The sequence below is a fragment of the Pristiophorus japonicus genome, chromosome 21, assembly GCF_044704955.1.
Source record: "Pristiophorus japonicus isolate sPriJap1 chromosome 21, sPriJap1.hap1, whole genome shotgun sequence".
Lineage (NCBI taxonomy): Eukaryota > Metazoa > Chordata > Chondrichthyes > Pristiophoridae > Pristiophorus > Pristiophorus japonicus.
The window spans coordinates 71,337,677-71,361,337 of NC_091997.1; the positions used below are offsets into that span (position 1 = coordinate 71,337,677).

At 49.0% G+C, this 23,661-nt stretch overlaps 1 protein-coding gene across 2 annotated transcripts in view; it reads left to right on the top strand.

Moving 5' to 3' along the window:
* Positions 1 to 2,681, top strand: part of LOC139234107 (collagen and calcium-binding EGF domain-containing protein 1-like) — a 187,460-nt gene extending 184,779 nt beyond the window's left edge. For both annotated transcript variants that reach the window (XM_070865049.1, XM_070865051.1), the window contains one exon: positions 2,347 to 2,681. In XM_070865049.1, coding sequence (XP_070721150.1) covers positions 2,347 to 2,538 — 192 coding nt within the window. In that variant the 3' untranslated portion in view covers positions 2,539 to 2,681. The remainder of the gene's footprint in view (positions 1 to 2,346) is intronic.
* The last annotated feature ends 20,980 nt before the right edge of the window (positions 2,682 to 23,661 follow it).

A 23,661-nucleotide genomic window follows, 5' to 3' on the forward strand; every position in this document is an offset into this window, starting at 1 on the left:
CACCTTACTCGCGCCTCTGCCTGAAGCAACAGCGGCATTATACGACCAATGGTGGTGGCTGCACTGGGGCGTTGCACAGGGAGATCAGAATCTGGGGACTGACGCACAGAGAGATGGAGAAAACTGGATGCTCAGGAACACCATCCAGAAACACGGATTTATAGATACACACTTAAGTTCAATTCGCTCAGGGTGATCCAGTCCATTAGTCACATGTGGCGAATTGGGAATCCAGATGTGGCTAGTTCCATTTCTGATTCATAAGTTAAAAAATGGGTAATGGACACCGTCGTTGGGCACATGATGTCGATAGTCATCTTCACACGGTGTATGCATGTGCACGCTCCCTACATCATCATCATAGGCGGTCCTTCGAACGAGGATGACTTGCTTCCACATGAGTTCACAGATGCTTCAATGAAGGACCCGATCTTCCAGTCCTGCACTCCAGTTGAAGTGGGTGGAAGATGCCTGTGGGTGGATTTTTTTAACGTGTGGTGACCGTTGCACACCAGCCACCACACGGGCTTGACAGAGCTCATCATGGGCAGGCCCTCGGAATTGAGAAAGACTTTGCTTCCACTCCTAAAGTGAGTCCTTTGGTGGCTGAACAGTCAAGTACGAGAGCCACAGACCCCGTCGCAGGTGGGACAGACATTCGTCGGGGGAAGGGGTGGGTGGGACTGATTGGACGCACGCTCCTTCCGCTGCCTGCGCCTGACCTCTTCACGCTGACAGCATTGAGATTCGAAGAGCTCAGCGCCCTCCCGGTTGCATTTTCTCCACCGAGCGTAGTCTTCGGCCAGGGTCTCCCAGGGGGAGCTAGGCCTTGATCCCGTGGCAAGGGTTAACCAGGACGACTGGAGACCTGCTCTGCTACACGGACCTATCCGCTGGAACATCTCCGCAGGGTCGGGGCTATAAAAAGAGCTGGAGCGCCGGGCCCTGGGACATTGTGGGCCACCCTGACGCTCCCTACATCACAACAGTGACTACACTTCAAAAGTACTTCATTGGCTGCAAAGGAGTTTTGGCATACAGTGGAAGGGGAGGGCTATACCATCTACGTCACACAGTGTGTGGACTTTACCATCTACGTCACATAATATGAAGTAGTGAAAGGCGCTGAATAAATGCAAGTCTTTCTTTCTTTAGCCTTTCTGTGCGAGCGTTGGTAAAATATTAAGAGTGTGTGAGTGCTTTACTTCCTCAGTTACTGAATGATGGCAGACATTTGTTAAGCAAAGGCGCACGTGTGAAGTACGTTCACCCGTACTGTGTGAGTGCATGTAAGGCTAAAATTAATGCATTTGGCGAAAACAGTCTCACCATAGCCAACAAGCTGATCTGGACAACGCTTCTGCCAATTCAAATTTGTCATTTAGAACATAAGAAGATAAGGAATAGGAGCGGGAGTCGGCCATACGGCCCCTCGAGCCTGCTCTGCCGTTCAATGAGAGCATGGCTGATCTTCGATCTCAACACTTTCCCGCCTGATCCCCATATCCTTTGATTTCTAATGATCTCAGCCTTGAATATATTCACTCAGCTTCCACAGCTCTCTGGGGCAGAGAATTCCAAAGATCGCAACCTTCCAAGTGAAGAAATTCCTCCTCATCTCAGTCTTAAATGGCCGACCTCTTATCCTGAGACTGTGCCCCCTAGCTCTCCAGTTGGGGGAAACAACCTCTCGGCATCTAAAATAGACTAGAATTGTAGGGGCCAAAATTGGCCGGTGCCCCGATCGGGAGCGGTAAACCTGCAGGCCGGGATTTTTATCGCCCAGCCCAGAGATCCCGCCCCGACGCGGAATTGGGCACGTGTGCCCCTCCATGGGTGCGGAGCGCAGTCTCCGGTGCTCTGCGTCCCTGAGTGCAGCGCCGTGCACATGTGCCCAGCACCGCTGGGACAGGGCGGGGCGGGCACTACTGACACATCACCCCCAAACCTCCAGGGCAATTTCCCGGGAGGTGCAATCAAGCCCGGGCAAAACCTTCATTGCGCCTCGTTAGCGTCCCCCCAGAGGTGCAAACGGGGCTATAAAATGGAGCAAATTTGGCCCCGTAATGTTTTCAAGTTCTAACTTCGAGGTATTTTGATCTTGTCCGCCCTGTATTGACACAACCTGCAGTGTCAACACTATTCCTGGCATTCTCACTCACTGAAATAAATCAACAGGTCCACCCTCCTGTTGGCACGCACCGATGATATTTTGAAGCTACGAAGGAAATTAAATAAAACCCTCACTTGCACAAACTTGTAAGAAGGGGATTTGCTCTGAAAATGGGAAGGAAATTATTGTTGGACCAATTTATTATTGCGTTTAATTTTAATGTTTGTTTTTAGGGTCCCCCCGGATCGTTTGACTTCCTCCTACTGATCATGGCTGACATCAGACACGATATAATCGAACTGCAGGAGCGTGTGTTCGGCGAGCGCCGGGGCATTATCCTCGACACTCTGCCCTTAGACGCTCAGGACGTAGGATCGGGGCAAGAGGATGTGCTTCCCACAGAGTCCAGCAATCTCAATAGGTGACCCGACCCTCCCAGATTGTTAAACAGCACCCCGTCCTTCTGTACATCTGTCTCGATCTCTGTGTATTTTCGGCGTGTATTAGTCAGATCACTATCCATGTATTGTGCTACAAACCGCTTATATAAAGAAATGGACGTACAGTGCTTCATTGATATTTGATTGTTTCGAAGTGGGGGCAGGTAAATTCCGTTGCCCTCGTCCTATCCCCACGCACATCTTGGTCCCGTTATCAACTCTGTCGTCCACTGGTTACCCCAATGTATGGAATACAAAATCCTTGTCCTTCTTTACAAATCCCTCCATGGCCTTGTCTTACCTGAGCTCACCTTTCCAGTCCCATCAGCCCCTGCACTTAGCTGTTCCAACTCTTCCCACCTCTGCATCCCTTCCTCTACCCCCAACCCCCCTCCCCAACTCCCCCACCAACCCCTGCTGCTGGCCATTTTGGTCCTACACTCTGGAACTGTCCTTGTAAATGACTGCTTCTCTCTACCATCCCCTAGCCTTCTCAAAAGCCTCTCTTTTTGTCCACACCTTTGGTCATTTCCACTAAACAGTTCCCCATTCTTGTCTCGGTGAAGCCCCTTAGAACGTTTTACTGCGTTAAATGCACGTTGTAAAATACCGTGCTTTTGATGCTTTGCTCCTGGTCGCTATGTCGTGTCCAGCCGTGGCTCAGTGGGCAGCACTCTCTCGCCTCAGAAGGTTGTGGGTTCAAGTCCCACTCCAGAGACTTGAGCACGTAAATCTAGGCTGACACCCCCAGTGCAGTGCTGAGGGAGTGCCGCACTGTCGGAGGTGCCGTCTTTCTGATGAGACGTTAAACCGAGGCCACGTCTGCTCTCTCGGGTGTATGCGCAATATCCCACGGCACTATTTTGGAGAAGAGCAGGGGAGATATCCCCGGTGCCCTGGCCGATATTTATCCCTCAATCACTCAATCAACACCACTTTTCCTGAAGGCTAGGGGAGGCACGTACAGCCCAATGAGTGCAAAACTGCTTCGCTGGCTGCTCCTGGAAACCATGGGATGCTCTATCTCTGTGATATCTTCACAGATGCACACACACACAGCTTCTTAACATGGAGGCTGCTCTGTCTGGAAGCTACCGGAAGCTGCTGCCTGTCTGTCTATTATAACTCTGCAGCTGCAGTACACAATCTGTCCACATCCACAATATGGAGCTACAAGCATTACAAGCTTACAGCACTTACAGACATCACAATCTCCAACAGGAAGCTTTTTCACGTAGTGCACAGGACATTCTTGGACAGTTGTGACTCCATGTTTCTTGGGATGCACAGCCAGTTTCCGAACTAATCGTTAGACTAATATCTATCTATATACATATTATTAAAAATCATGCATAGAGTGCACAATCCTGTCCACAAACATTGCTTCCTCTTGTCACGATTTCTGGTCAACATTTTGTAAATTGTTCCGTCAATATTTCCCCTTCATCTTTTTTTGTCATATTGCAGTCGCAAGTTCTGGCGAGGTAGAGTCTCACCAACCCTCTCGCCCCCCCACCTACACCCCATCTCCACCCCTACCCACCCCCCCTCCTCACCTCCCCTCCCCACCCCCAATTATCCCCTCCCATCCCCACCCACCCCCCTGCTCCCTGCCCCTGCCCGCCCCCCCGCCCCTGCTGCACCCACCCCTTCCCCCTGTCCCGCCCCTCCATAACCGCCCTCTGACCCCATTCCCAACCCCCACCCAGCCCCCCCCTCCTCACCCCTCCACCCACATCCACCACCCCTCCCCCACCTAACACCCCCTCCGCTCCCACCCAACCCCCTGCCCCTCACACCCACAACCTGCGCCCCCCCGCCCCACTCCGCCCCCCACTTACCCCCCCCAACTGCCCCCCTCCCCACCCACCCCATCTCCACCCCTACCCACCCCCCCTCCTCACCTCCCCTCCCCACCCCCAATCACCCCCTTCCCATCCCCACCCACCCCCCTGCTTCCTGCCCCTGCCCGCCCCCCCCACCCCTGCTGTGCCCACCCCTTCCCTCTGCCCCGCCTCTCCACCCCCCCTGCCCCGCCCCTCCACCCCCCTGTCCCACCCCTCCACCCCCCTGCCCCACCCCTGCCCCCTGCCCGCCCGCCCCCAACACCATCATTGCTTCTTACAAAACCTTACATTTAACAACCGACTATGGTAAGACTCACTGGCAATTTACCACATTTCATAAAGATATACAACAGGCAGATGGAGATGTACCAAAGAATGTTAATGTTTGTGACGCTAATTTGTAACTGTTTTCTTGTCAAATATCCAGATGGCGGACTTTGCTCTTCAAGGAATGGTTCAAATGATTTGTATCTCAGGTTTATAGTAATGCTACAGTCTTTAAGTTTGAATATGCATGTGTTTAATTATAGTATGAAAAGTATACTCAGGTATCTATTGAGAAATTATATTTCAAGTAGTTCTATTTTTTGTGCCTATCTGCTTTATTTATTCCTTCGTGGATTGCAATAGTTTTCCTTAGATTGCCAGTTGGGAGAGTGAGGAAGTGGAGCAGGAAAATAGCAGCAGAGGAACTTCACCCCGTCTGTTCTATTACTTTGCATATCTCACAGTCCTTTCCCTGTCCCCAACCAATAATGCCCCAGATTGGGCAACTGTGTCAACATTGGATAGCCAGGGGCACACATTACATACTGCATGTAATGTATTTGCTTCATGGGTTCTTAGCTTAAGAATTCATAGCAACACATTGTTATTAAGAACTAGTTGGTTTATTAGCAAAAGGTTTAACACCCACCTGCCTCATCGTGGATCCCCTGAACCCAACTGGCCGGGGTTTTATTGAGTCTTGTGAACATCACGGTGACTGGCTAAGCCACTCCGAACTCAACAGCTCTACAACTATTTTAAGTAGAAACTTTAAATCAAGTGCCCCCTTTTGGCACTAGAACCTACAAATTTCCAAATAAATTAACGGAAACTTAGATCAAATTAAAATTTGGTTGCCGGGGGTGATGATGCACTCCAGTCCCTCCGGCGCCCACCTCTCGTGGAAGGCCGCGAGCGTACCGGTGGACACCGCATGCTCCACCTCCAGGGACACTCTGGCTCGGATGTAACCTTGGAAGAGAGGCAGGCAGTCGGGCTGAACGACCCCCTCGGCCGCCCGGTTGATGGCCACCTTGGCCGTGCCCAGGAGCAGTTTTACGAGGAGACCTTCCGACCTGCCCGCTCCCCTCCGCACAGGGTGCCCAAAGATCAGGAGAGTGGGACTGAAGTGCAGCGAGAATTTGAGGAGCAGCCCCTTCAAATAATGGAATAGGGGCTGCAAACTCGCACATTCAACATAGACGTGGAACACGGACTCCTCCAGACTCAACAGCTCTACAAACCTGTGAGCATACTCACAGATGCATACATTACACCATGCACTCCCCCCACCCCCCAAGATAAGTATCCCCCCCTTCCCATGACTGCATGGAAGGCAGTCCCCAATCAATACTCACTACCCGTATATAATTAACATCCAATTGAGATATATATATATATACACCACTTGAATACAATGAACAGAAATGGGGTGTTAGCATTGAACGTAGTGCCCCAGATTAGGAAGGGGCTGGGGGGAGAATCAACCAAGTTCTGCTCAATAGGCTGGAATGTGTGGGTGCGCGGATGCCAGGGGAACACTGGACCCAGCTGTGATGACCCTCCTGGATGAATAGCGTGTTTCGATTTCCCCCTGCTTGAGCTGACACAAGAGGAAAGGCCGCTTACCTTCAACAGGCAAATGTCTCCATTGACTAGTGGGCGGAGGACTGACCATGTGGCCGGGCTGGGTGAACCGGTCTGCGATTAATCGCCGACATAAATCTCTTCCTTTCTCCAAGGCATCACCCAAAAGCTGCGGGGAGGACAAGTCAGAATGTGTGAGTGACGCTGCTTGAAGCTCTTGTTCCCCGTTACACTGCTTGCTAATGGCGGGTATTTTCCTCAGAGTTAGTTTGCTAAGTGAACAGTGTATGGTTTCAGTGCAATTTGTTTCCATCGCGATGTACGATAAAATCTGATCAACTATCATCTTGCAAATTCTGTCGGTTACCATTTTTATCGCCGTCGGGTGAACGGCGTTTTGTGCTGTTTGTGGGACAAGTTTACTTCTAGAACTAAGGAGGTGAGGGAGGGGCATTTAAGGCGGAGATGAGGAGGAATTTCTTCATTCAGAGGGTTGTGCATCTTTGGAATTCTCTGCCCCAGAGGGCTGTGGACACTGAGTCATTGAGTATATCCAAGGCTGAGATAGATAGATGTTTGGGCACGAGGGGAATCGAGGGATATGGGGATAGGGCAGGAAGGTGGAGTTGAGGTCGAAGATCAGCCATGATCTTATTGAATGGCGGAGCAGGCTCGAGGGGCCGCATGGCCTACTCCTAATCCTCAGGTTATTACATTCTTACAAGAATTAAAATGCTGCAAAGGTTATATTGTGTGACAGGACACAGTCCAAAGTGCAGTCAGTTTCTGATCTCTATTCCACCCTGCACTTTCACACAAAACCTGAAATGTCAGTCACCTTAAAGGGGAGTGGAAAACCATGAAAAAAAGACTTCCTGTCCTCAGTTTTGTAATGTATTTGCTTCCTGAGTTCTTTGCTTAAGAATTCATAGCAACACATTGCTATTGAGAACTAGTTGGTTTCTTGGCAAAGGTTTAACAATCACACTGCACATTACCAGTTCATCCACCAGGCTCACAACCACCTGCCTCATCGTGGATCCCCCGAACCCAAGTGGCCGGGGTTTTATTGAGTCTTGTGAACATCACATGACGGGCTAAGCCACTCCCAACTCAACAGCTCTACAACTATTTTAAGTAGAAACTTTAAATCAAGTGCCCCCTTTTGGCACTAGAACCCACAAATTTCCAAATAAAACTTTAACGGAAGCTTTGATCAAATTAAAATTTAGTTGCCGGGGGTGATGATGCACTCCAGTCCCTCCGGTGCCCACCTCTCGCGGAAGGCCGCGAGCGTACCGGTGGACACCGCATGCTCCATCTCCAGGGACACCCTGGCAAGAATGTAAACGCGGAAGAGAGGCAGGCAGTCGGGCTGAATGACCCCCTCGACCGCCTGCTGCCTGGACCAGTTAATGGCCCCCTTGGCCAGGCCCAGGAGCAGTTTTACGAGGAGGCCTTCCGACCTGCCCGCTCCCCTCCGCACAGGGTGCCCAAAGATCAGGAGAGTGGGACTAGTGGGAAGTGCAACCAGAATTTGAGGGGCAGCCCCTTCAAACCAACAGCTCTACTAACCTGTGAGCATACATTTCAAGCCCCTCATGTATAAATCCAAGTAAATTGTAATAAGGGTATTCTCCCTGCCCTGCAAAACGACAGTTAGGAGATCCTGTTCCCATTCTGATTTACGCTGGTGATAGACGAGGGTGGCTTGTATGTACCCCAAGAGGTTCCGCAACCCCGGGGTCTACATGCCTTTCTTCCGGCACATTCCTGGTCAACGGTCAGCCTTCTCCTCTTTGCCAGATTTTCCAAGTTCCCCATCCCTGCCTCTGCTGGCTGACTACAGCTGGCCATCACTGCCTTTGTACAGTGCCGTGGGAGATCGATCGCGAAGTGTAGCAATATGTGTGTACACCAATGTTCCCTGTAATATTTTTGGGAGGTGCAGCCTCTTTAAGTGGCTGTGTGACCCATTCGAATGTCCATGGATGTGGAGTTATTTCGATTGAAAAGCCGATGAGTGGCCTGCATGGGAGCTCCAGACTGAGAGAACATCGATGTGCATATATATATGTATATAATCTATCCGTGTATGTGTGTGTATATATGTATTATCGCAGGTCGGGGCCATAAAAGGAGAGGCGAGCGGCCCTGGGAGCAGTGTGGTGGCATGCCACGGCAAGGTACAGCGCGAGCTGGTGCAGGAGGGCCACGGAAGCGAAGAGGGCGACTGGATTGGATATCACCAAGGTCCAGGTCGCTGATTTGTGCGTGGGCAGGTACAGCAGGAGCGGCGACGTCGGGGCGAAGGAGCGGCGAGAGTTCGTGAGCGACGTGACTGGGGCCCAGGAGAGGCGAGGGCCCAGGGGCAGCACGGGCCCAGCCCACACTGTGCGATATGTGCGCGCACTAAGTCCATGCAGCAGAGCTGGTCTCCAGTCGTCCTGGGTAATCCTTGCCACTGGACCAAGACCCAGCTCTGTCAAGCCCATGTGGTGGCTGGTGTGCAACGGCCACCCCACGTTAAAAAAATCCATCCACAGGCATCTTCCACCCTTCAACATGTAGTTCGCGATCTGGAATATCAGGTCCTTCATTGAAACACCTGTGAACTCATCCCTTTTTGACATGGAAGCTTCGAGGGACCGTCTATGATGATGATGATAATTTTATATATATATATATATATATATGTCAGCTGTGGCTCAGTGGGTAACACTCTCATTTCTAAGTCTCACTCCAGGAACTCATAGCACAAAAAATCTAGGCTGACACTCCAGTGCAGTACTGAGGGGGTGCTGCACTGTTGGAGGGGCTTTCTTTCTGATGAGATGTTAAACTGAGGCCTCTTCTGCTCTCTCAAGTGGATGTAAAAGATCCCACAGTACTATTTCGAAGAAGAGCAGCGGAGTTATCCCCGGTGTCCTGGAGCCAATATTTATCCCGCAATCAACATTAAAAAAAAACATTATCGGGTCATTATCACATTGTTGTTTGTGGGAGTTTGCTGTGCGCAAATTGGCTGCCGTGTTTTCCACAGTACAACAGTGACTACACTCCTAAAGTATTTCATTGGCTTTGAGATGTCAGGTGATCGTGAAAGGCCCTATATAAATGCAAGTCTTTCTTTCTATTACAGACAATATACATATATTTACATATCTATACATATAAATACACATGTATATACTAACAGGTATGCTCAGACACACACATATACCTACACTAAAGCAAAATACCACGGATGTTGGAAATCTGAAATAAAAACAGAAAATGCTTGAAATACTCAGCGGGTCAGGCAGCATCTGTGGAGAGAGTGTTGTATATGCTGACCATGGATGTACTCTCTGTGTAGTCACTGTGAGATTGTATAAGATAGAGACTTGTTTACTTGATGCACTATCAAATGAGGTTCACACAGTGCACATACATGCTGACACCACTAGAGGGTGCAACTGGTGGAGACCGGAGGTTTGCTGTCCTGGTGGCAGGGCCCTGTATAAAAGACTGCACACCACGCTAGTAAAGCACTCTGGAGTTTGGAATAAAGGACCAAGGTCACTACAGTTCAAGTACAACACATTGCCTCGTGGTGTCATTCATAAGTACACTAATGATATAACAGAGAAACAGAGTTAGCATTTCAGGTCAATGACCCTTCGTCAGTTCCGATGAAAGGTCATCAACCCGGAACGTTAACTCTGTTTCTCTCTCCACAGTTGCTGCCTGACCCGTTGAGTATTTCTAGCATTTTCTGTTTGTATTACACACATACACATACTATATATAAGTATGCAAAGTATTTACAGCACAGAAACAGGCCATTCAGCCCAACAGGTCCATGCCATACACTCATATACATACACTCACATACATACATCATTATACATACATCGATATACATACATGTGCACATATTGTGAGAGAGAGAGAAACAGAGAGGTATTAAGAAATCACCAAACTGCCTCAATCTTCTATTTAAAGAAAGACTTGCATTTATGTTTCTATGTTTCTATATAGCGCCTTTCATGAATACCGGACATCTCAAAGCGCTTTACAGCTAATTAAATACTTTTGGAGTGTAGTCATTGTTATAATATGGGAAACACGGCAACCAACTTGTGCACAGCAAGCTCCCACACACAGCAATGAGATAATGACCAGATAATCTGTTTTATTGTGATGTTGATTGAGGGATAAATATTGGCACCAGGACACCGGGGATAACTCCCCTGCTCTTTTTCGAAATAATACCACGGGATCTTTTACATCCACCTGAGAGAGCAGACGGGGCCTCGGTTTAATGTCTCATCCGAAAGACGGCACCTCCGACAGTGCGGCACTCTCTCAGCACTGCACTGGGAGAGTTAACACCGTAAAACAGGGAAAGACCATGTAGCCTATCTGTTCACTCCCCCCAACAAATGATCGACAGTTTACACACTGACTCATTTAATTACCAGAGGGAGTTTAATAACCATAGGCAAAACTGGTGGGAGGATAATACTGAACTTTGTCACTCATCAATCAAACTAAAACGCCAATAAATTAATCTACATTATAATCAGCAGTATTCAACCCTGCCTGGTTACATTCCATAGATTACATTTCGACTGGAATTGGAACAAGATGTTTATGTGCAATTTCATCTACATCTGTATTTCTGCTTGCAATCATCAGCCCCATTCTTAACCAGATAATCGGCCAGTACTTTTTCTAAAGTTATCAATCACCCGTAACCAACAATTTTTGATGAATGCTATTCCGCGCATCTGCGAGAAGGGAAGTTCCATTTTTTCCCAATCTGCAATCTTGCTTCAGCCCTGCCAAAGTTATCCTCGACTTCACCGAATCTCCGCTCATTTTGTTTTTTTTTTTATCCCCGAAATGTTGTAATGTCGACGTGCACCACCCTCACTTTGATAGATCGCCCGAGTGGCCATGAGTGAATCTAGACAGTGTTCTGTTCTGGGCACCACATCTCAGGAAGGAGATATTGGTCTTGGAGCGAGTGCCACACTGATTCACCAGACTGATACCAGGGCTAAAGGGGTTAAATTATAAGGACAGGTTGCGTGGAGTAGGCTTGTGTTCTCTCGAGTGTAGAAGATTAAGTGGTGATTTAATCGAGGTGTTTTAAGATGATTTAAAAAATTTGATAGGGTAGTCAAGAGAGAAACTTTTTCCTATAGTGGAGAAGTTCAGAACAAAGGGGGCAGAACCTTATAATTAGCACTTCTTCACACAAAGGGTAGTGATCTCTCTTCTTGGAACTCGCTTCCGCAAAAGGCAATTGATGCTAGATCGATTGTTAATTTTAAATCTGAGATTGGTAGCTTTCGGCTAACCAAAGGGATTTGGGGCCAAAGCCAGGTACATGGAGTTAGGTCGCAGATCTCATTGAATGGCAGAACAGGCTCGAGGGTCTGAATGGCCTCCTCCTGCTCCAATGGAAATCTCCCCCAAAAAGCTATTGAGGCTGGGGGTCGAATGAAAGTTTCAAAAGTTAGGCAAGGGCTATGGAACCAAGGCGGGTAGATGGAGTTAAGGTACGGATCAGCTGTGATCTCATTGAATGGCGGAACAGGCTCGAGGGGCTGTGTGGGCTACTCCTGTTCCTGTGCCCTTCCCATGTTGGCCATGCCATTTGACCAGGGAAGAAGTCGGAGTCAAGTCCAAAAGTTGTCCTCGCCCAGACTTTGTACACATGTACTTTCCAGCAGGAGCTACTGGATATGCATTTGTTCTCAAGAGGAAAGGCAAGACTTTCTTTCTTAACCAATACTTTGCAACAAACGTCAGTCATTGATGAGTCCAGGGGAGAAGACAAAGCTTATACATCCTCACTTTGCACTGATGTGCTGTTTTTTGTTTGCCCAGGTCAATTGTACCACCCATCATCACCCCGCCCAAGATCACAATTCTCACCACAGAACCTGGGACGTTGTTGGTCTGAATGGTGGAGACCATGTGACACCAAATGGTTACATCACTGAGCCACCAAGGCGGCCATAGCCGGATTGGTTTACGTTTCCCATCACCCCACTGAAATGCATGCCAGCAACGTGAAAACCCAAATCTTATGCCTGGAATCGGGGCTAATCGTGTACCACAACCTCAAGTATGTTTTGGTTTAATGGTCACTCGAGCACACAGGGGCTGTAGAAGATTTTTGGTATGAACCATTGTACCTCGAGGACCACACATGAAGTTTAAATCCATCATAAGAATTAGGAGCAGGAGTCGGCCATTCAGCCCCTCGAGCCTGCTCTGCCATTCAGTAAGATCATGGCTGATCTTCGACCTCAACTCCACTTTCCCGCCCGATTCCCAAATCCCTTGATTCCATGAGAGTCCAAAACTCTATCTCAGCCTTGAATATACTCAACGATTTAGTGTCACTGGGGTAGAGAATTCGAAAAGGTCACAACCCTCTATGAAGAAATTATTTCCTCATCTCAGTCCCAAATGGCCGACCCCTTATCCTGAGACCACGCGCCCCCCTCCCCCCTCAGTTCGAAACAACCCCTCAGCATTACCCACCATCTCGTGCCCATCTCAAGCTACATGCACTGGGCTTCAAGGGTTGGGTTGCCTCACGAGAGGTGCCAATTGGACATCCTTCCCACAGGATCCCAGTGAGTTAACGCTGCGTCTTCAATGGGGCTTTAAAGAGTGTTGTGGGCTCAGGTAAGCTGAGAGTGGCTGGAATCCAAGAGCAAATCGGTTGGCGTGTCAACTTTGTTGTTATCCTCTCCATCAGTTGTCACAGGAATTTAAACTGATAATCGCAACAAGCACACACAAAGCCCAAATCATCCTTAAAACTTCTTTAAATGTACGGTCTTAAAAGGTTTTTATTTCAAAAATGTAATCAATGCAAAAATGATAGGTAATGAAACCCAACACTGACTTCGACATAGTGATAGAGGTGGCAGCGGTGGCTCAGTTGGCCACTCCTGGGTCAGAAGATTGAGGGTTCAAGCACCGCATCAGGACTGGGGCACAGAACCGAAGCTTGGTGTGCCAATGTAGGACTGAGAGATGTGTGAATCTTTGGAATTCTCTGCCCCAGAGAGCTGTGGAGGTTGGGTCATTGCATATATTTAAGGTGGAGGCAGACAGATTTTCGAACGATAAGGGAGTGAAGGGTTATCGGGAGCGGGCGGGGAAGTGGAGCTGAGGCCAGGATCAGATCAGCCGTGATCTCATTGAATAGTGGATAAAGTGACAAAGTGCAACATCCCCACCGACACCTGGGAGTCCCTGGCCAAAGACCGCCCTCACTGGAGGAAGTGCATCCGGGAGGGCGCTGAGCACCTCGAGTCTCATCGCCGAGAGCGTGCAGAAATCAAGCGCAGGCAGCGGAAGGAGCATGCGGCAAACCAGTCCCACCCACCCTTTCCCTCAAGCACTGTCTGTCCCACCTGTGACAGGAACTGTAATTCCTGTATTGGATTGTTCAGCCATCCAAGGACTCATTTTAAGAGTGGAAGCAAGTCTTCCTCGATTCCGAGGGACTGCCTTTGATGATGATGATGATGATAGAATGGCGGACCAGGCTCGAGGGGCCAAATGGTCGACTCCTGCTCCTTTTCTTATGTTCTTATGTTATGTTCTTATTAATGGGTGGTTACACCAAGGCCCCATGTGCCTGTTTAGGCACTGGCTGAAGATCCCATGGTACGCTTGATTTAAAGAGAATTCCAGTGTCATAGCTAATGTTCCTCCCTCAACAAAAACTGATCAACAGAGAAAAATCTTGTTAAATTTGTAAACGACAGTAAAACAGGGAGAAAAGTGACAGAAGGGATGCAGCTAATGATGAACAGAATTTGTATCAGTTATGCAACTGGACAGATAAATGAAAATTTAATACCAAAAACTGTAAAGCATTTTGAAAACGAGTGACATACAATGAAAGGGTCCAGAGAGACTTAGAAAGGGACCTGGAAGTAATGGTGAGAGTATGGCTTAGAATCATAGAATGGTTTCAGCACGGAAGGAGGCCATTTGGCCCATCATCAGCATCATCATCATAGGCAGTCCCTCGAAATCGAGGAAGACTTGCTTCCATTGTAAAAGTGAGTTCTCAGGTGACTGAACAGTCCAATACAGGAATTACAGTCTCTGTCACAGGTGGGACAGACAGTGGTTGAGGGAAAGGGTGGGTGAGGAGTCTGATTTGCCGCACGCTCCTTCCGCTACCTGCACTTGGTTTCTGCATGCTCTCGGCGACGAGACTCGAGGTGCTCAGCACGCTCCCGGATACTCTTCTTCCACTTAGGGCGGTCTTTGACCAGGGACTCTCAGGTGTCAGTGGAGATGTTGCACTTTATCAGGGAGGCTTTGAGGGTGTCCTTGTAACGTTTCCTCTGCCCACCTGGGGCTCGCTTGTAGGAGTTCCGAGTAGAGCGCTTGCTTTGGGAGTCTTGTGTCAGGCATGCGGACAATGTGACCCGCCCAACAGAGCTGGTAGAGTGTGGTCAGTGCTTCGATGCTGGGGATGTTGGCCTGGTCGAGGACACTAACGTTAGTGCGTCAAACCCGTGCCGGCTCTCTCAAGAGCACCTCAGCCAGTCCCACTCCCCCGCCCTTTCCCCGTAGCCCTGCAAATATTTTTCTTTCAGGTTCTTATCCAACTCCCTTTTGAAAGCCACGATTGAGTCTGCCTCCACTACCCTCTCAGGCAGTGCATTCCAGATCCCAACCACTCACTGCATAAAAAGGTTTTTCCTTATGTCGCCTTTGGTTCTTCTGCCAATCACCTTAAATCTTTGCCCTCTGGTTCTTGACCAGACCGCTCAGAAGCAAAACCCATCACTGGAAAAACAGGAAAACTCGAAACAAAGGAAGAAAGTTTTATTGAGCCAAAATGAAGACACACCCACAGGAAGCCTCAAAACTTTATTCTGGCTGAAAGGGGCGGACAGTATGGGGAATATAAAAGGCCATGTGGACACAGCTCTCTCTCTTGCCTCACTGCTTCGCCTCTACAAGAATCCAACCCTTCGTATGGGAAGGAGAGAAGAAACCAGAAGAGACACCTTTTCATCAGAAGAAGCAGGGAATTTGATCTTTTAAGATCACAGCCATGATGTGAGGGGGTATCGTGCGTTCTCCCAACCAAATTCTTAGGGGTTTTCAGGGGAGGTGTTAGACGTGGGTACTTCGCGTTAGGGGCCCATTTAGAAGGGCCAAACTGTGTATTGCACTGCATTTGTTTGTTTTACACACCAGGGTTTTACTGGGTGCAGGTGTGCGCTTTAACTTTAATAAAAGCATTGCCACTTGAGACTAAGGTATTCGTTTGTGACTCATTCATCTGCTCAGTACAATAATCACTCCCAGCTCTAGAACTATTGTAAAGCGGGGCTGCTTCAAAAACACCTAAGGGAAACCACTTACAGGCGGGACAGCTGGAGGCAGGAGGTCACGTGATGAAACCTCCAGAAATATGTCCCACCAAAGTTGGTGACACTAAGAAGTCAGCAGGGAAGAAAAAAATAGAAGGACTTTGGGGTGGAAATTTGGTCTTCTGTCACCACGCTTAGCGCCCCAGAGGGGCGGGCAGCCGGCTTCCAGAGCCCTGCCGGGGTTTTCGGTGCTGGTTTCGAGGGGGGCGTGGAGCATTACTGCCCGGGAGAGACGAGCCGGTGTGCAATGCCCCCTGGTTGCAACACCAGCTCGATTTTTGGTTGCTGCCCGACCCGTAGTGCTCTGTAGCACCCCCTGGTGGGAGCGCCTGTGAAAGCGGGCAGCCCGACCTGTTGTGGTCGCAGTGAGATAAGTCGTGTCCACCTCAGGCAAGTGTGATTGTTTCGGGGGCATAGGGGAGGGAGATGTTTAGTTTAATTGCGATTTATGTTATGGCGTGAGCGAAGTATTGGAAATATTTTTGGTGCTTTTGTTTCTGGATTTTTTTTCCCCCAAGGCCTCTCTCAGGGCGCTCCGAGGCTGGCTGTTTGGCCGGGGGTTCTCCCTGGCTCAGCCGGCCTAGCGCCCTATGCAACGTCTCCTTTAACGCTCCGCCCCACACTCGGGGCCCAGCTGATGAATTTTGCGGCGGCAGACACAAACCATTTGCCGGCGTAAAGTTTACCGCCACGCCCGGGACACTGCCCCAACTGAGGCATGACCGAATTCACACCCCGTTACTGCTGCTTTACATTCTAGGCAACTGAAAAAAACAGACTGCCTGATAGCAAAATGAACACGTGGCTGCCCTAGTTATATAGTGGAATATATACAAGGTTGTTCTAAAATTTCAGTACATAATATACATGGGATTGTCGAGGACAAGGGGACATAACCTTAGAATCAGAGATAGGCCATTCGGGAGAGAAGTTGAGAATCATTTCTTTGCACAAAGGGCGATAGAAGCGTGGAACTCGCTCCCACAAAAGCAGTCGACGCTGGCTCAATTTATTATTTTAAATCTGAGATCGATAAAATGTTGCTCACCCAGAGTATTCAGGGATACGGAGCCAAGGTGGGTGGGTGGGTGGAGTTAGGACACAGATCAGCCGTGATCTCAGTGATTGGAGGAACAGGCCCGAGGGGCTGAATGGCCTCCTCCTGCTCCTACGCTCCCAATATTTCAAAACTTCTTCTGCATTGCATGCGTTAATGGCTTCACTTGGGCGTGTCATAGGCGGTCCCTCGAACGAGGATGACTTGCTTCCACAAAAGTTCACAGATGTTTCAATGGAGGACCCGATGTTCCAGTCCTGAACTCCAGTTGAGGGGGTGGAAGATGCCTGTGCCTGGATTTTTTTTAACGTATGGTGACTATTGCACATCAGCCACCACATGGGCTTGACAGAGCTAGGTCTTTATCCAGTGGCAAGGGGTTGAACCAGGACGACTGGAGACCAGCTCTGCTGCACGGACCTAGTGCGCACACATATTGCAGTGTGGGCTGGGCCCGTGCTGCCCCTGGGCCCTCGCCTCTTCTGGGCCCCGTATCCTCATTCGCCGCACCTTCGTCCATGGTGTTCCCGGGCCCGGCGCTCCAGCTCTATTTGTAGCCCCGGCCTGCGGTGGTGTTCGCACACAGGTCGGGGCGGCCCATGTGTACACGCTGAATGTACGACTGGGAAGAAGCACGTTCACCGAGACCATCAACAGGCCAATCTCAGCGAGCCCCAGTACTTTTTCATTTGGTTTGCAGGCAGGCTCCGTGAGATCTGTGCGCCAAAAACCAGTGACACTCGCATGGATCTCTCACAATGTCTTTGCTACTTTGGCCTCATTGCTTTGGGAGTCTCGTGTCGGGCATGTGGACGATGTGGCCCGCCCAACGGAGCTGGTCGAGCCCTGGTCAATGCTTCGATGCTGGGGATGTTGGCCTGATCGACAACACTGACGTTGGTGCGTCTGTCCTCCCAGGGGATTTGCAGGATCTTGCGGAGACATCGTTGGTGGTACTTCTCCAGCGAATTGAGATGTCTGCTGTGTATGATCCACGTCTCTGAGCCATACAGGAGGGCGAGTATCACAATAGCCCTGTAGACCATGAGCTTGGTGCCAGATTTGAGGGCCTGATCTTCGAACACTCTCTTCCTCAGGTGACCGAGCGCGTCTTCCTCAATTTCGAGGGACTATGATGATGATGGCCTCATTATATCTTCCTGTTCTTAGGCAGTCCCCCGGAATCGAGGATGACTTGCTTCCACACTGAGATGAGTTTGAAGGTGCCTGACATTCCAGGTCCCGAACTTCATTCTAGAGGGTGAAAGATGCCTGTGCATGAATTCTTTTAACGTGGGGTGGCCGTTGCACACCAGCCACCACACGGGCTTGACAGAGCGAGGTCTTGGTCCAGTGGCAAGGGTTAGCCAGGACGACTGGAGACCAGGCTCTGAAGCTTAGGCCTAACAAACACACACACACACACACACACACATATATTCCCACTGACTCCCCTCCCTCCCTCCCAGCCTGTTCATCCTTTCCTGATATGTATACCTCGCATTTCTGGTATTCTTGTAAATCTTCTCTGCACCCTCTCCACTGCCTGTATACCCTTTTTGCAAGATCCTACAAATCCCCTGGGAGGACAGACGTACCAACGTTAGCGTCCTCGACCAGGCCAACATCCCCAGCATTGAAGCACTGACCACACTCGATCAGCTCCGCTGGGCGGGCCACAATGTTCGCATGCCAGACATGAGACTCCCAAAGCAAGTGCTCTACTCGGAACTCCTTCACGGCAAACGGGCCAAAGGTGGGCAGAGGAAACGTTACAAGGACACCCTCAAAGCCTCCCTGATAAAGTGCAACATCCCCACTGACACCTGGGAGTCCCTGGCCAAAGACCGCCCTAAGTGGAGGAAGTGCATCCGGGAGGGTGCTGAGCACCTCGCGTCTCATCGCCGAGAGCATGCAGAAACCAAGCGCAAGCAGCAGAAGGAGTGTGCGGCAAACCAGTCCCACCCACCCCTTCCCTCAATGACTGTCTGTCCCACCTGTGACAGGGACTGTGGTTCTTGTACTGGACTGTTCAGCCACCTAAGGACTCATTTTTAAGAGTGGAAGCAAGTCTTCCTCGATTCCGAGGGGCTGCCTATAATGATGATGATGATCCTTTTTATAATATGCTTCTCCTCCACTTTGAGCGGTCTTGGGCCGGGGATTCCCAGGAGTCGGTGGGGATGTTGCACTTTTTCAACATGTAGAGAGGATTGCAGTCGGCGCCTCCAAGACTCGACAAGAAGTGCAAAGCTAAAGTTGATGCACAACGCAAGGGCCAGCAGCGGAGATGAAAAACGAATGCTTCAGAAAGATAAAAGGCCCATTGTTTCATGAATCTTGAATAGAGAAATGGGAGGTCCATCAGGTTAGAATTTCTTAAACATTGTAAATCATAAAATATTCACTGCCTAAAAAATACCACCCACACGTTATTGGCTCAATATGATATTGGCCACCGATAAAACAAATTAATTTTTTTTTAATTACCTCCCGAGCAAAAATGTAGATTACGATTTTATTTTTATGACTATCTTGGCATAATGCGCAATCAATGGTGGTTTTACGATTTGCACCGACATTGGTGATGAACCAGCGTGTTGATTCATGGCTGAGCCTTTGGAAGAAAGAAGCATTGTTTTGCCAAGAGGGAAAGGGCAAAGAGCAAGATCAGAGGATGGGTCCCACTGCCACCAACAGGCAGCCTTGGAGAGGCACAGCGCACGGTGAAGGGACCGGGCAAGAACGCCAACATTATTATGCCTATAAATGACTCCACGAGTCAATGTGTTGTACTCAAACTGTAGTGACATTGGTCCTTTATTCGTAACTCCAGAGTGAGGCAGCCGCATGGTGGCTCCCCTTTTATACAGCCCCTGCCACCAGGGCAGGAAACCCCGGTCTCCACCAGTTACACCCTCTAGTGGTGCCAGCATAGTATATACACAGTATAAACCTTGTTGATAGTACATCAGGTAAACAAGTCTCCATCTTATGCAACTATACAGTGACTACACAGAGAGTATATCTATAGTCTGCATCTATAACAAACATCTCAACGGCAAATCTTCAACACGGCCATCTCACCAACAAAGGTTAAGTAAACCCACCGACTAGAAATCGTCACGGGCCCCTCAACACCATCAATAAATACTTCCATCTACACAGCGCTTGAACTCTTCACTGAAACATCTCAAAGTGCCTCACTAGGTCCATTACTCATGAAAGAAAGACATGAAACGAAAGACTTGCATTTATATAGCGCCTTTCACGCCAGGCGGATGCCATAATTTTATGAGCTTATGGCAGTAGATTACAATTAATCGACTGTACACTTGCTATACATTCTTCAATGTTATACATTCTCGGTGCTCCTGGTGGACACAGACTGCGATTTGGCGACTGGCAAGAGTCGTGTTATTTCGAATTTGAAACAAAGAAAGACTCAGATTTATATAGCGCCTTTCACAACCACCGGACGTCCCAAAGCGCTTTACAGCCAATTAAGTACTTTTGGAGTGCAGTCACTGTTGTAATGTGGGAAACGTGGCAGCCAACGTGCGCACAGCAAGCTCCCACAAACAGCAATGTGATAATGACCAGATCATCCGTTTTAGTTTAGTTGATTGAAGGATAAATATTGGCCCCAGGACACCGGGGAGAACTCCCTTGCTCCTCTTCGAAATAGCGCCGTGAGATCTTTTGCGCCCACCTGAGAGAGCAGACGGGGCCTCGGTTTAACATCTCATCCGAAAGACGGCACCTCCGACAGTACAGCGGCTGTTGATATGCAGACAAATTCAGCGACACACCCCCAAACATCAACGCAATAAAGGGCCAGTTGATCCCAGTTTTTGATGGCGTTGGTTGAGTGAGGAATGTTGGCCGGGGAATCAGAGAACACTCCCTGCTCTCCTTCAAACAGTACCCCGGGATTGTTAACCATTCATCTGGACGAAGCCTCCATTTAACATCTCAATGTATGGTTAACCCCCCCCCAATGGTGCAGCATTGGAGGATAGTCCGACATCATACGGGTAATTTTACAAGTTTGCTCTCTGCTCGGAACGGCCTTGCAGGAAGCTTGGGAGTTCACGCTGAGAATTCAGGTGCGAGCTCCCTGCAATTTTCACACGCACACGCATGCTCCCACCAGCAGGGGTCGCTGCACAGCAACCAGAAGCTGGAAGCCTGGCTGATCTTTCGTTCGCCAGGCCCTGGGAGTGGTTAACAACAACAAAAACAACTTGTATTTATATAGCACCTTTAACGTAGTGAAACATTCCAAGGCGCTTCACAGGAGTATTGTGGAAAGTGATCACAGCAAGTGATCAGGGAGGCCAATGGTATCTTGGTCTTTATTGCAAAGGGGATTGAGTATAAAAGCAGGGAAGTCTTGCTACAGTTATACAGGGTATTGGTGAGGCCACACCTGGAGTACTGCGTGCAGTTTTGGTTTCCATATTTACGAAAGGATAGACTTGCTTTGGAGGCAGTTCAGAGAAGGTTCACTCGGTTGATTCCGGGGATGAGGGGGTTGACTTATGAGGAAAGGTTGAGGAGATTGGGCCTCTACTCATTGGAATTCAGAAGAATGAGAGGTGATCTTATCGAAACGTATAAGATTATGAGGGGGCTTGACAAGGTGGATGCAGAGAGGATGTTTTCACTGATAGGGAAGACTAAAACTAGGGAGCATAATCTTAGAATAAGGGGCCACCCATTTAAAACTGAGATGAGGTGAAATTTCTTCTCTCAGAGGATTGTAACTCTGTGGAATTTGCTGCCTCAGAGAGCTGTGGAAGCTGGGACATGGAATAAATTTAAGACAGAGATAGACAGTTTCTCAACCAATAAGGAATTAAGGGGTTATGGGGAACGGGCAGGAAGTGGACCTGAGTCCATGATCGGATCAGCCATGATCGTATTGAATGGCAGAGCAGGCTTGAGGGGCCATATGGCCTACTCCTGCTATTTCTTATGTTCTTATGTTCTTAAAAATTTGACACCGAGCCGCATAAGGAGAAATTAGGGCAGGTAAACAAAAGCTTGGTCAAAGAGGTAGGTTTTAAGGAGCATCTTGAAGGTGGAAAGAGAGGTAGAGAGGTGGAGAGGTTTAGGCAGGGAGTTCCAGAGCTTGCAGCCGAGGCAACAGAAGGCACGGCCACCAATGGATGAGCGATTATAATCAGGGATGCTCAAGAGGGCAGAATTAGAGGAGCGCAGACATCTCGGGGGGTTAGAAACATAGAAACATAGAAAAATAGGTGCAGGAGTAGGCCATTCGGCCCTTCGAGCCTGCACCACCATTCAATAAGATCATGGCTGATCATTCCTTCAGTACCCCTTTCCTGCTTTCTCTCCATACCCCTTGATCCCCTTAACCGTAAGAGCCATATCTAACTCCCTCTTGAATATATCCAGTGAACTGGCATCAACAACTCTCTGTGGTAGAGAATTCCACAGGTTAACAACTCTCTGAGTGAAGAAGTTTCTCCTCATCTCAGTCCTAAATGGCCTACCCCTTATTCTAAGACTATGTCCCCTGGTTCTGGACTTCCCCAACATCGGGAACATTCTTCCCGCATCTAACCTGTCCAGTCCCGTCAGAATCTTATATGTTTCTATGAGATCCCCTCTCATCCTTCTAAACTCCAGTGAATAAAGGCCCAGTTGATCCAGTCTCTCCTCATATGACAGCCCAGCCATCCCTGGAATCAGTCTGATGAACCTTCACTGCACTCCCTCAATAGCAAGAACGTCCTTCCGCAGACTAGGAGACCAAAACTGAACACAATATTCCAGGTGAGGCCTCACCAAGGCCCTGTACAACTGCAGTAAGACCTCCCTGCTTCTATATTCAAATCCCCTAGCTATGAAGGCCAACATACCATTTGCCTTCTTCACCGCCTGCTGTACCTGCGTGCTCACTTTCAGTGACAGATGAACCATGACACCCAGGTCTCGTTGCACCTCCCCTTTTCCTAGTCTGCCACCATTCAGATAATATTCTGCCTTCGTGTTTTTGCCCCCAAAATAGATAACCCCATATTTATCCACATTATACTGTATCTGCCATGCATTTGCCCACTCACCTAACCTGTCCAAGTCACCCTGCAGCCTCTTAGCGTCCTCCTCACAGCTCACACTGCCACCCAGTTTAGTGCCATCTGCAAACTTGGAGATATTACACTCTATTCCTTCATCCAAATCGTTAATGTATATTGTAAAGAGCTGGGGTCCCAGCACTGAGCCCTGCGGCACTCCACTAGACACTGCCTGCCATTTTGAAAAGGACCCTTTTATCCCGACTCTCTGCTTCCTGTCTGCCAACCAGTTCTCTATCCACGTCAGTATATTACCCCCAATACCATGTGCTTTGACTTTGCACAACAATCTCTTGTGCGGGACCTTGTCAAAAGCCTTCTGAAAGTCCAAATACACCACATCCACGGGTTCTCCCTTGTCCACTCTGCTAGTTACATCCTCAAAAAATTTCAGAAGATTCGTCAAGCATGATTTCCCTTTCATAAATCCATGCTGACTTGATCCAATCCTGTCACTGCTTTCCAAATGCGCTGCTATTTCGTCCTTCATGATCGATTCCAACATTTTCCCCACTACTGATGTCAAGCTAACCGATCTATAATTACCCGTTTTCTCTCTCCCTCCTTTTTTTAAAAGTGGTGTTACATTAGCTACCCTCCAGTCCATGGGAACTGATCCAGAGTCGATAGACTGTTGGAAAATGATCACCAATGCATCCACTATTTCTAGGGCCACTTCCTTGAGCACTCTGGGATGCAGACTAAGGCCCCGGGGATTTATCGGCCTTCAATCCCATCAATTTCCCTAACACAATTTCCCGCCTAATAAGGATATCCTTCAGTTCCTCCTTCTCACTAGACCCACTGTCCCCTAGTACCTTCGG